The sequence below is a fragment of the Taudactylus pleione genome, unplaced genomic scaffold (assembly GCF_031769625.1).
Source record: "Taudactylus pleione unplaced genomic scaffold, aTauple2 ptg000100l, whole genome shotgun sequence".
Lineage (NCBI taxonomy): Eukaryota > Metazoa > Chordata > Amphibia > Anura > Myobatrachidae > Taudactylus > Taudactylus pleione.
In genome coordinates, this window is record NW_028284502.1 from 561,353 (window position 1) to 575,098 (window position 13,746).

Genomic DNA, 13,746 nt, shown 5'->3' on the forward strand with positions numbered 1-13,746 from the left:
CCCCTGAAGATCTTCAAGAGCATAGGACTGTCCAGCGGACATCCATGCTACCACTCCGACACCCCCGCTGGCGCTGGCCACCGGTAGCGATCCGGGTAGCTCGGTGGGCTCTTGGGGGTTCCAGCTAGCGGAACCCCCGGGGGGCCTTGGACTGTGGCCGGATCTACGGGTGGCTACATAAGGTAAGCAGTGGGCGTCTGCGGTAGGCGCCCGCTGACTCACAGTCTGGCGTCCCCAGGGCTGGGGGCTCCCTGGGGAGGACAGTATAGTGGAGCCAGGCGGATGCCTACGCTCTCCACTAGACCACCAGGGATACGAGGCTGGAGCGTTGCGGAACACGCTCCAGCATCCCGGGGGCGTTAATGGCCTGACAGGGGAGGATGCCTTCCCTGTAGTGCACAGGAGGCTCCTCCCCATCACTGCTCTCCGCCGCCTTACGTTGAGGGTTTGGCGGGCTGAGGCAGTGATCCTCCCCAGGCCCGCCTCCCTTCATCCTCTGGCGGCCATTTTATGAGCAAAGATGCTGTGGTGCAGGGTGCGGAGCCTGGGTGCCCCTTACATACCTCTCCTCCCAGTATAATGTCAGAGTATGTAGCGCTATCACTGCCAGGCTGTAGGTCTGTGTAAGTGATAGTGCACTTAGTGCAGGGTTTCTGCATTGTATGTGACTTTATGCCAGCGCTGTGCCTGATCTTTTCTCCTGTCAGCCATTTTACTATCCCTATTTCTTCCTTCTGACCAGCCCTCTCAGTGCCAGTACTGTCAGGGTAGGAATTTACCTCACAGTTTAAGATTTATTTCTGTGAGAGGAGTGTCACATACCACTATGTGCAGTGAGGACTCTGTTAGAAGGAGCACCTCTCCTATTTTCCTGCACCAGATGTAAAGCAGGTGTGGGGGAGGGGGCGGTACTTCAGGATGGGTTATGTGCTGCATGTTTGCCCATCCCTGGTACCTCTGCTGTACCCAGCACCTCTCAGGAACCACCTTGGGCTTGTTTTGCACAAGCCCTGATTGTTCTTGTAAATAGGCTTGCAGCCCCTCCTACGTTTCCACAATTGGGGTTTGCACAGCAGGCAGTAGTCCCGCCTCCTGTTCTGGGAGTTCCGGGGCCGATAGTAATGCAGTGCCCCCAGCAACATGTCCTTAATCAGGCTGACAGGTTTGTCTGATTCTGGGGTGCGGGGCTCTCAGCAGGATCAATCTAGACCTGCTAAAAGACCGTTATTGTCATATCTATCCGCTCAGGATGATGAGGATGACGGCGAAATTCTAGATTTGTCGGACACTGCCACTCCTCAAGTAGGGGCAGAGGCTAAGTCTAGTATTTACATTCCAGGCCTCATACGGGCAGTCCGTGTGGCCATGGTAATTACTGACGACAACTTACCTGCAGCACCTACTCATGCTTATTTTAAAGAGGTTAAAGGAGCTGCAGCAGTATTCCCTCTATCTGGTCAGCTAGCAGATCACATGGAGGAGGCCTGGAAATCTCCAGGAAAGAGATTTCAACCTCACAAGCGTCTGGCTCGTACATATCCCTTTGCGGAAGATTACTTCACTAAATGGGAGTCTCCTCCTCAGGTGGATTCTCATGTGACGTGCTTAGTAAAGAGCGCAACTTTGCCTATGTCGTCTATGTCTTCTCTGACGGATACTACAGACCGTAAAGTGGAGGCGTGCCTAAAGTCTATCTATTCCTTTGCTGGAGGAGCATCTAGACCAGCTATGGCTGTCTGCTGGGTGGCTCAGACTATGGAAAGGTGGGTGGACGCTTTGGAAGCATCATTTGCTTCTGAGGTTACCAGCGAACAGGTTGTGTTAGTGGGTAACCTTCGGGATTCCGCTACGTACATTAACGAAGCAGCTTTGGATTTGAGCCTGCTTCTAGGATTTCTGCGGTGGCTGTGGCCGCTCGACGCTCCTTGTGGTTACGTTCTTGGAGGGCGGACGCTGAATCCAAGAAAGGCTTGGAATGCTTACCCTACAATGGGTAGGTCCTGTTTGGACCAGCGTTGGATAAAATAGTGGACACGCTGGTGGCTGCCAAATCTGCATGTCTACCTTCAGCCCCGACTCCGTCTGGGTCTAAAAATCCGTCCTTTCGGCCCTATCACCCTCCGGGAAAACCTAGGGTTCAGTCTTTTCCGAGACCTTCAGGTCCCAAAAAGACCGCTAAGACCAAGAAGCAAGCTTTCAGTACCAGACGTCCAGCTGCCAAGCCGGACGACAAACCCTCAGCCTGACTGGTTGGGCCTCCCCTTGGGGGATCCCAAGGTGGGAGGCTGACTTCTGCAATACGCCCAGTGTTGGTTCAAAACCACCACAGACACTTGGGTAAGGGAGGTGGTATCTCAGGGATATGCCCTCTCCTTCCGCAGAAGGCCTCCTCATCAGTTCTTTGTAACAGCACGTCCTTCAGATCCAACGAAGGCTCTAGCGATCCAAGAGTCGGTGCGTCCTATGCTTCAGATGGGAGTAATAGAACCTGTTCCGTTATCCCTGAGAGGGACCGGATATTACTCCAACCTTTTTCTGGTTCAAAAACCAAATGGATCATACCGACCTATACTCAACCTCAAGTCCCTGAACAAGTTTTTAAGGGTCCCTCGGTTCCGAATGGAGACTCTGCGTTCTATTGTTTTAGCTGTGCAGCCTGGGGATTTTGTGGTGTCCCTGGATATTCAGGATGCTTACCTGCATATCCCCATTGCCAGGGTTCATCAGCGTTACCTCAGATTTACAGTGTCGGACCTCCATTACCAGTTTCAGGCTCTACCGTTTGGACGGCTCCTCGGGTGTTCACAAAAGTAATGGCGGTCATGGCGGCACACCTGCGGTTGCAGGGAGTTCGCCTGTTACCTTACTTGGATGACCTTCTGTTGTTGGCAGGGTCGCCACAAGTCCTTTGCAGCCATCTACAACTGACAATATCAGTATTGCAGGCTCACGGCTGGATAGTGAACTGGAAGAAGTCCTCTCTAATTCCTTCTCAGAGAATGGTCCATCTCGGGGCATTGTTGGACTCTCAGCAACAGAGGATCTTCTTGACGGAGGAAAAGATAGCCCTGTTGCAGTCCAAGATATGCAATGTTCTAAGCAGTCGCCGAGTGTCTCTTCTCTCAGAGATGAAGTTACTGGGTTCCATGGTGTCAACGTTCGACATGGTGGAGTATGCCCAGTTCCATTCCAGGCCTCTGCAAATGTTGATCCTGTCCAGATGGGACAGAAATCCCCGTCGAATAAAGACGCAGATGATCAGGCTCACTCCGGAAGTGCGCCTGTCTTTGACGTGGTGGTTACAAAAGTCTCATCTCGGATTGGGTCCTTCTAACAACGGGTGCCTGCCTTCGGGGCTGGGGCGCTGTGACAGGCCCACACGTCTTCCAGGGCCGGTGGACATCAGAGGAATCTGACCTGCCAATCAATATATTGGAAATTCGAGCAGTGTTCAGGGCGCTGCAGCATGCAAGACCGTTCCTGCTGGGGAAACCTGTGGAGGTTCAGTCAGACAACGCCACCACGGTGGCTTACCTAAATCGTCAGGGAGGAACTCAAAGCCAAGCGGCTCTAAGGGAGGTGTCCCGCATTCTGACTTGGGCAGAAGGCAATCTTCCGGCCTTTTCGGCCGTCTTCATTCCGGGTGTGCTCAACTGGGAGGCGGACTTCCTCAGCCGCCACGATGTACACCTGGGGGAATGGTCTCTTCACCAGGAGGTGTTCCAACTCCTGGTGGACAAGTGGGGTCTTCCCAAAATAGACCTTATGGCCTCCAGACACAACCGCAAGCTGTGGGCGTACAGATCCCGAACAAGAGACGCAGGAGCTCTCCTGGTGGACGCGATGAAACTTCCAATTCGCGTACCTGTTTCCTCCATTCTCCCTGCTGCCTCGAGTAATTCGAAAGTTCAGGCAGGAAGGAGGCAAGATCCTGCTGGTGGCCCAGAAGGAGTTGGTACTCGGATCTCCAGTGTCTATCCATCGACACTCTTTGGCTGTTACCTCAGAGGCCGGACCTATTGTCTACCCGGACCTGAGTCAGCTATCTTTGACGGCGTGGCTCTTGAGACTTCCCTCTTGAGGTTCAAGGGTTTCTCTAGAGCGGTGGTCAATATCATGTTACATGCTCGTAAGATGGCTTAAGCTAGAATTTACCACAGGGTGTGGCATACCTATTTTGAGTGGTGTCGCCCTAAAGCGTACGATCCTCGCGAGTTTAGAATATCGAGAGTGTTGGCTTTCCTTCAGGCAGGCTTGGATTTAGGTCTACGCCTTGCTTCACTGAAGGTGCATGTTTCTGCCCTGTCGGTTTTGTTTCAACAAAGTATTGCTACGCGGCCTGATATCCGTACCTTTATGCAGGGTGTCCTTCGCATCCAGCCTCCCTATGTCCATCCGGTAGCTCCATGGGATCTGGCTGTGGTCCTGAAGGCGCTACAGGATCCTCCATTTGAACCTTTGGGTTCTGTGGATCTGAAGTGGCTTACGGCAAAAACAGTGTTCCTTTTGGCTATTGCTTCAGCCAGAAGAGTGTCGGATTTGGGGGCTCTTTCGTGTCGTCCCCCATTTCTAATTTTTCATTCGGATAGGGCGGTACTTCGTACCCGTCCCGAATTCCTTCCTAAAGTGGTGTCTAGTTTCCACATTAACGAGGAAATTGTGGTCCCAGCCTTTAATTCATCTGGTCTCTCAGTTGGTGAGGCTTCTTTGGATGTGGTACGGGCTCTGCGGATTTACGTGGACCGTACCAGTTCTTTGAGAAAATCGGACTCTTTGTTTGTCCTATATGGATTTCATAAGAGGGGTTGGCCTGCCAATAAACAGACTTTGGCACGCTGGATCTGCATGGCTATCTCTGAGGCATACACTCATGAGGGACTTCCAGTGCCACCCCCTGTGAAAGCTCATTCTACAAGATCTGTGGGACCTTCGTGGGCAGCTCGACTTTGCGCCTCAGCTGTTCAGCTTTGTAAGGCGGCCACGTGGTCCTCTGTCCATACTTTCGTCAAGCATTACGCCTTTGACACTTTTGCTTCTCAGGATGCTTCCTTCGGGCGGCGGATTCTCCTCTCTGCACAGGAGCGTCCCCTCCCTTGAAGGATACTGCTTTGGGACATCCCCAAGGTATCCTTGTGGATCTCTAAGGACCCTGAGGTAGAAAACAGGAGATATGGTAAGAACTTACCTTTTGTTATCTCCATTTCTACGAAGTCCTTAGGGTCCACAGGGCGCCCGTCCTGATGCCCTGTGCTTCCATAGGGTGTTGTTCTGGTCACCAGTTTCTGTCTCCCTTTTCTATGAGAACGTGAATCTTGTGTGTTCCAGACTTTCTTCTTCCTTTTTCCTCTCTCCAGGCCTATGGCTTGATACTAAAACTGAGGTGCCTTGGCCTGGGGCCGGGGTATAGGAGGAGGCCCGATGCATCCTGGGAGGGACATCTTTAACTCTGTGGTGCCCATGGCTGGAGCCAAGCCCTATACCCCAAGGTATTCCTGTGGACCCTAAGGATTTCGTAGAAACGGAGATAACAAAGGTAAGTTCTTACCATATCTCCTGTTTTCAGACTCAAAACCCCGGCTCTCAGAACATGGGTTTTTTGTACTCCGCCGTTCACATCGGGGTGGGGACCCGGGTTATTTATCACCCTTCATGCTTTCTTCTCTCAGTGGGCGCTTGGAGATGACGTCATCTCTAAGCGCCTACTGTATCCTCCAATCAAGTCATTTTAGGCATGCCTTGGGTCGTCAAGACCCGGGTCATACCTTTCAGACTTGAGCAGGGGCACTTACCCGGGTTGCAAGTCTCAGAAAAAACGTGGTTGGTTACAGGGCCAGGGAATGTCGACTCAGGTTATTTCTTTTAGACGTATGCCTGACCCGGGTCAATGCGCATGCACAGTAAAAAACCCAGGTTTTTGGCTTATGTCTGAAAGGGGACTGACTTATAATATGGATCTTGAAAAACTTTGCTCCAGACTGGAGTTGCGAAAAAAAAAAAAATTGCGTCCCTTTGAATACCAAAAATCTTGCACCTGTGGGAAAAAGCTTCCGGTGACAGTTTTTACAAAAAGTTGCAAACAATTGAATATGCCCCGTATGTCTAAGAATAAATTATGTGCTTTTGTAATGTATATTATATTTGATGTGTGTGTTTCCGATGTATACCTAATCTTTCAAACACAATACCGCCATTGCGCTAATAAAATTTTTTTTCTTCTCTAAGAAGTGTGCTGTAGCTAACTGTTATTTGCCTTCTATTACACTGGGTACACACGTAAGAGACAGAGCGGCCGACCGGCAGTCGCACCAACCGAGCGGCCGATTGGTAAGTGTGTATAGCTTACCTAATCAGCCGCCCGATATATTGGGACAGACATCACAGCTTGTGATGTCAGTGTCAGCAGTCCCTGCAGCGAGTGTATGGGTGGTCAATGGGTCCCCCGTACACACATGCAGATGTGTGTATGTATCTGCATGATATATCGGCAACGGCTGTGCTGCAGGGCCGACCTGATATGTCGCTCCTGTCGATCTGCTACCGATATGTCGTTCAAACGATATATCTATAGTGTTCATTCTAGCACCTTTCACAACCCTTGTAGTTCATATTTCCTGCCTGGGGTGTTACTCTGGGCCATATTCAATATCGCCGATGACGTCATTTTTGCCTATTTCTAATATCCCCGTATTCAATTATATTGACTTTTCGCCGGTGCGAAAAGTTAATGTTAAAAAACGGGGATATTTTTTCGCCAGCCTTTTGCTGGCGAAAATTAGTGCGAAATTGGGGTTTAGGGGTGCAGGCTTTAAAAAAATAGCCTGCACCCTTGGGAATGCCCCCTTAAAACGATTATTGTCGAAAAAAGTAAAAAAAAAAAAAAAAAATAGGGACACCCCAAAAAAATTAAGTAAAATTTTGGGGTTAAAAGAATATTAAAAAATATGGTGAACAAATTTGAAACTAACAAAATAAATTCCGGGGGGTGGTTCCCAAGTATGCGGCAGGTGTTTTAAAGAATGCGGGTGGTAGCGCAGGTGCATTTTTGAAGAATTTTCAAAATGCACCTTAGGGACTTAAAAATAGGCTTGCACCCATTTCCATGTACCCCAAATCTGATGCACCTAGTTTTTTTTTTTTTTGGAAAAAAAATCCTAAATGCTCTTCTTCACTCCTTCTTCCCTGTCGGGAAAAAACATCTGCAGCGGCTATTTAAAAAACCTACTTACCTTCCGCAGGCCAAAATGGGGATACGCATAATGATCCCCCATGTCAGGACATCATTAGGGGGGTCCCTGGATCCTTTCCCGAAAAATCCAGATTTTTTTCCGATACCTTTCCGTCGGGTCCCGTTTTCGCAGCTTTCAAATTGAATACGGGGATAAAGCTGGCACGCACCCGATACTTTATCCCGGGCGATATGGAGCGAAAACTCCAGCATGGACTTTTCGCTCACATATTGAATACCCCCCTACATCTAGTAGTATGTACCCAGCATTACTGCAGTTTGTAAAGGTGCGTACACACTTGCCGATATTTTAAGCGACTGAACGATATCGTTATCATTCAGTCGTACACTATATCGACTAGTGTGTATGCTAAAACGATGAACGATAACGACCAGCGATGCGCGCACCCGCAGGTCGTTGGTTGTTGTCGCTCATCGCCCAAACATGCAGGCCAACGTGGCGATATTGTCATGTTCGAGGATGAGGGAGGGTGGCTGGCACTGAACGATATCGTTCATTGTGTGTACTCAATGTCGTTGAGCACACCCCTGCCGGGGGGATACTAGACTATATCGCTCACGGAGCAAATCGTCTAGTGCAGGGGTTCCCAACCACGGTCTTCAAGGCACACTAACAGTCCAGGTTTTAAGGATAGCCATAGTTGAGCACAGGTGACTTAATTAGTACCTTAGTTATTTTGATTTAACCATCTATGCTTAAGCATGGATATCACTAAAACCAGGACTGTTAGTGTGCCTTGAGGACCGAGGTTGGGAATCATTGGTCTAGTGTGTACGCACCTTAAGAAAACAGCATGTTCGCTAAAACTTTCATAATTGTTGTTTCCTCTATTGTGTAAGCTACAGTATAAAGTCCATTTTCGGTGAACCGTACACAATGGAGGTCGCCATATTGTGATCTGAATCAATGAGCATGCTGCCTGAGAAGAGCCGTGATTCCAATAGAGAGAGCAAAGTTAAAGGTCTTTACCTCGTTTCCACCCCTTACACACTAATTAGTAAAAATTAAACCTTTAATTTTAGTATGAACCAGCGACATCACTGTATCTTATGTCTCAGTAATGCAATTGATTTTTAATGAATTGACAGGCTGCAAAATGGCTACCTCGACCTATATTCTGAGGTCATGTTAAGGCAGCACTGTTATAGATAATGTGTTGTGTTTTCTCTATAGGGCCTGGCAGGAGAATGTATCTTTAAAAGAATTACAGCGGAAGGGTGTCTGCTTGCTGAAACTGCGAGTATCAAACCAAAGGACAGGGCTGTATGGACGCTTTGTGGTCACCTTTACACCCAAGTACGATGCTGAGGCAGTGCTTCCAAGTAACGACTTTAGATCAGGTATTGATGATGTGAGAACTTTCTTTTATGTCTGTAAAGTTGCTTATATATACATATAATTATCCATAAAGTACCAAACGCAGTGTTCCTTCTTTCTACCTACAGCTTATAGCACAAGGTAACACTTGGTAGGAAGTCATGATGGCAGTATAAGGAGGAAGCATTATGGACCTCATTCAGACCCGGTCGCAAGGCGCTGAGCACTCGCAACCGGGTCGATGTTTAGGCCCTGCGCACGAGCAGTGGCCGCACTGCGCGTGCGCAAGCCCCGGAGTGAGAGAGAAATTCTCTCGCTCCGGAGCTCACTGCTAAAGGGGCGGCTGTCGATGATGATCGACAGCTCGACCCGTTTTGTAGGCGGGGGGGGGGGGGGTTCACAAACGGAGGCGTTTTGTGGTCAACCGCACTGACATCAGCAGTGATGTCAGTGGGGAGTTTCCTGCTCGATCAGATAAGGAAGCTCCCTGGGGCTTGCGAGTGCCCAGACCCAACCTTAGGGTCTCCTCGCAAGCCCCGATGGTCTTGAACATCGCGACCATCAACCTGGTCGGTCGCTAAAGCTGTGGGTGGTAACACACAGCTTAGCTAGCAATCCAGGAGGCCGCACTTGAAAAGTCAAGCGGCCGCCCTCATTCAGAGCGAGCGCTCGCTTCTTGCGACCGCCTGTGAATGAGGGCCTATGTTATAGTTGGGTTGGGTACGGGATCCCGACGGTAAGAATGCTGACAGTCAGAGATACAGACAGCGGCATCCTGATGGTCAAAATGCAGATGGTTTTGGTAAGTATTTTAACCCAAAACTTTATTCTTCCCTCCCGCAGCCTCTAACCATCCTGTCCCGCAACCTCACCCTCCCCTCCCGCAGCCTCTAACTATCCTGTCCCGCAACCTCACCCTAACCCTCCCCTCCCGCAGCCTCTAACCATCCTGTCCCGCAGCCTAACCCTAATCTTCCCCTCCCGCAGTCTAACTCTAACCGTCCTGTCCCGCAGCCTAACCCTAACAATCCCCTCCCGCAGTCTAACTCTAACCGTCCTGTCCCGCAGCCTAACCCTAACAATCCCCTCCCGCAGCCTAACTCTAACCGTCCTGTCCCGCAGCCTAACCCTAACCCTCCCCTCCCGCAGCCTAACTCTAACCATCCTGTCCCGCAGCCAAACCCTAATCTTCCCCTCCCGCAGCCTAACTCTAACCGTCCTGTCCCGCAGCCTAACCCTAATCTTCCCCTCCCGCAGCCTAACTCTAACCGTCCTGTCCCGCAGCCTAACCCTAATCTTCCCCTCCCGCAGCCTAACTCTAACCATCCTGTCCTGCAGCCAAACCCTAATCTTCCCCTCCCGCAGCCTAACTCTAACCATCCTGTCCTGCAGCCAAACCCTAATCTTCCCCTCCCGCAGCCTAACTCTAACCGTCCTGTCCCGCAGCCTAACCATAACCCTCCCCTCCCACAGCCTTACCTTGACCCTAAAACCTAGTGCCTAACCCTAATACTTACCGTCGTGAACATTGGGATGTCGCTGTTGCCATTCTGATGGTCGGAATCCTGACTACATCCCTTACAGTATAATCCTGCGAGCTATACAGGAGGTTATATTATCATAGTAGCGTTATAGCGGTGATACCATAGGTGAGTATGTATAATGACTCTTAATTGACAAGTCTATATATACAATTTTTTTGCAAAAGAATCATATGGTGATTTTTATTTTAATATGCATTAATACAATTTTTTTTTTTTATATTAATGATTTCCATTTAAAAATAGCTGAGCCCCCACCAAGAGTCTTCTTTCAATTTTTCTTCACTTTACAATATATTGTTATTGTTTGATTGCGAGAGCACCACCGTCTGGCTACATGAGGGATCTGCATCTTATATATTCAGATCCAGTAGTAAAACCTTAGCATTGTTTTTAGCTTTACTTTCACAGCCGGTTTTAAAATAATAGTTAACGATACCATTTCTCACATGCACTAGTCCTGTATGGTTTTTCCACCTTTCTCTTTCTCGAGTGTACAAAGTCTACATCTACCAGTGTTGAATAGAAGTAATTGGTAAGTAAGGCTGGTCTTCACTGTTAACTCCTTAACTAATACCCCCCACCCCCTTAGAAATGATCCACTGCTATGTAGCACTAAGACCAGCCATAGACTGTATGACAGTGTAGCAGAGCAGCTGACGGAGACCGAGGAGAAGCTGACTCCCCGATAGTTGGAGCCCCTCCATACATGGTGTAGATCTCCGTTCCTAGCCTGATGTTGGCTGAACAACGGTCGGGTGGATCGGACAGGTTTGAAAATGAAACCGAAGGATCCAGGTTTTTAGGCTGTGAATGATCATCGTTCAGTACTGTACATTGATCGGTAATCATTCACACGACTCATGTAGTTGACTGGTTTGAGCGATTGTTGTGCACTGTATGGCAAGTTTAAGAGTATGGCTGTGTACACACCAGTACGATGCCAAAATGACGTGATGCTCGTTCCAATTTCCATTATCCCAAACAAACGATATTGAGCGTACACACTGGGCAGTCCTTCATGCGACTGACCCATTTAATTTGTTTCTTGCGCATATACACACTAGAACAACCATCTTTTAAGAGGCGACATCTTCAAAGGCCAAATCAGAATGACATATCACCTGGTCGTCCGGTTGGCAATGCACACTACACAATGTGCACCACATCGTTCACAATATCTTCTGATTGACCGTGCAGCAGGGCCAACCAGAGCATGTCATCTACGAAACATGGGAGCGCACAATTAAGTTTACATACTGTGTGAGCCGAACGATATGTCGTTCCAATTTGCCTCAAAACAACATATTGCCGATATCGCTCTAGTGTGTACTCGGCCTAGTTTTAGTTGTTTTACACAGAGCTGTGACAATGTTGCAACTAGATTCAAAACGAAAGCAAAACGGCGTCCTCCAATCTGCCTGCCTGCCATGTTTCATTGTAGGGAGCGTTCTGTAAGGGACCAGGCTACCTGTCTATTCAAATTCACTTGATGAGGTTCAGTGACATCAATAAAGTAGAGAATTGGGCACACAGAGCAAATTAAAGATTATTCTGGTGACACACTTGTTTTCTAGTACCAGGCTGTCAATTGGATAATCGAATTTCAGAAAATATCTTTAAGTTAGACTACATGAGACCTATACATAGCTATAATCGTATGCATGAAAGCTTTGTATGTGCGGGTACCGTTAGCAATGCTTATTTTTAGTAGGCTATAGCAATAATGAATGATTGTTACGCTACTCAGATCTGCATTGAATACAGTTGTACCCAGAGAGCAGATTCATGTCTTATCTCAGGGAAATTAGTGATATGAATATATTGCTGGAAAACTAACAATAAAAAATTATAGTTAAATTGCAGGTCTTAACGTACAAGCTAATAGGTTATAGCTCTCTAAAGATCAAAGAGGACGTAGTTATGAGAGCCGCCGGTCTCAATACCGACATCCAAATCCCAACAAGGGACTTAAGATAGGCGTCGGTATTTGGACGCCTATCTCAATTCCAACGCCGGAACGCTGAAGGACGCCAAGCCGAACAAGGTAAGTCGGGGGCGCCCTTAGCGTTAGCTGCGGGAAGGGAGGGGTGCTAGGTTTAGGGAGCTTAGTGGGTTTAGGGTTAGGTTTTGTGGGGGGGGGGTTAGGGTTAGGCACTCCTACTGGGGAGGGTTAGGCACCACTCGGAGGGGGGGGGGAGTTAGGCACTAAGGGGGAAGGGTTAGGTTTTTGGTTACAAGGAGAGAGGGTTAGAGGGGGAAGAGGGGAGGGTAAGTGTACTTGCCCGTCCCCTGTCGGGATACCAACCATCGGTTTGCCGCTGTCGATATTCTGACAGGAGGCATCCCGATAGCCGGCAATACATACCCATTCCGATCAAAAACCCTCTTGATAGCCATTTGCAAATTAGTTCATTGTCGTTTGGGGCATGTGACTGTAGAAATAAATGTGTGGTGTTCTGTTTTTCTCTTGTACCACGTCTCTCCTTTCTATTGCAGGTGACATTGTGGGACTCTATGATTCGGATTGCGGAAGTGACCCCCTATCCACAGGGATTGTGTCTGGCATTACACAGAAAGCTATTAATGTGGCCTTTGATGAGTCCCACAGTGACTCATTAAATCTGGGTAGCGAGAGCACATACAGGCTGCTGAAGCTGGCAAATGATATTACTTACAAAAGAATCAAAAAGTAAGATTCCTTTTTTTTGCTTTATCCAGTATGAGACACTATCCGTATTAACTCCTTACCATATAACCCACTAATGCGTGCTCACTAGATATGCGGGATCCAATTAGAAATGGCAGTTCACAGCAGTCACGGCGAGGGGGTGTGACTTTTTCTATAGAATGCGACCTGGGAGAAGTGTCTGAAAGAATGGGAAACCATCCTAGACCCCAAAAAAGTGACAACTGAGATAGCAAGACCATATAGAAGGCTGTTAGTGGCCATAAGGAAATGCTACGTCTTAAATGGTGTCAAATGAATGATCTTTGCACTTTTTACTAATGGTTGAAAAATTATAACAAGCAAATTTTTTCATCAAATGAAAGTCTTTCCAGCATTTTGGGGAACAGAAAAATGTCTGTATAGTAACATTTCAGTGTTTTTATTCAAGTTTGTTAAAAGTTGGAATAAACACTTTTACCTCTCATCCGCAAGTGCAAAAACCCCTCTACTATCTCTACACCTCAATGTACCTGCCCCACATCCTTTACACCTCTATATATCTGTCCTATATCATTTACACCTCCATGTACCTGACCTGCATCCTTTACACCTCCACATACCTGTCCTATATCATTTACACCTCCATGTACCTGCCCCACATCCTTTACACCTCTATATATCTGTCCTATATCATTTACACCTCCACATACCTGCCCCGCATCCTTTACACCTCCACATACCTGCCCCGCATCCTTTACACCTCCACATACCTGCCCCGCATCCTTTACACCTCCACATACCTGCCCCGCATCCTTTACACCTCCACATACCTGCCCCGCATCCTTTACACCACCACATACCTGTCCTATATCATTTACACCTCCACGTACCTGTTCTGCATCCTTTACACCTCCACGTACCTGTCCCGCATCCTTTACACCTCCACGTACCTGTCCCGCATCCTTTACAC

At 48.3% G+C, this 13,746-nt stretch overlaps 1 protein-coding gene across 1 annotated transcript in view; it reads left to right on the forward strand.

Annotated features, from left to right (window-relative positions):
• IGHMBP2 (immunoglobulin mu DNA binding protein 2) overlaps positions 1–13,746 on the forward strand; it is a 106,939-nt gene that overhangs the window by 2,841 nt on the left and 90,352 nt on the right. The window contains exons 2-3 of the mRNA XM_088470394.1: positions 8,421–8,587; positions 12,605–12,797. Of these exons, the coding sequence (XP_088326520.1) occupies positions 8,421–8,587; positions 12,605–12,797 (360 nt within the window). The remainder of the gene's footprint in view (positions 1–8,420; positions 8,588–12,604; positions 12,798–13,746) is intronic.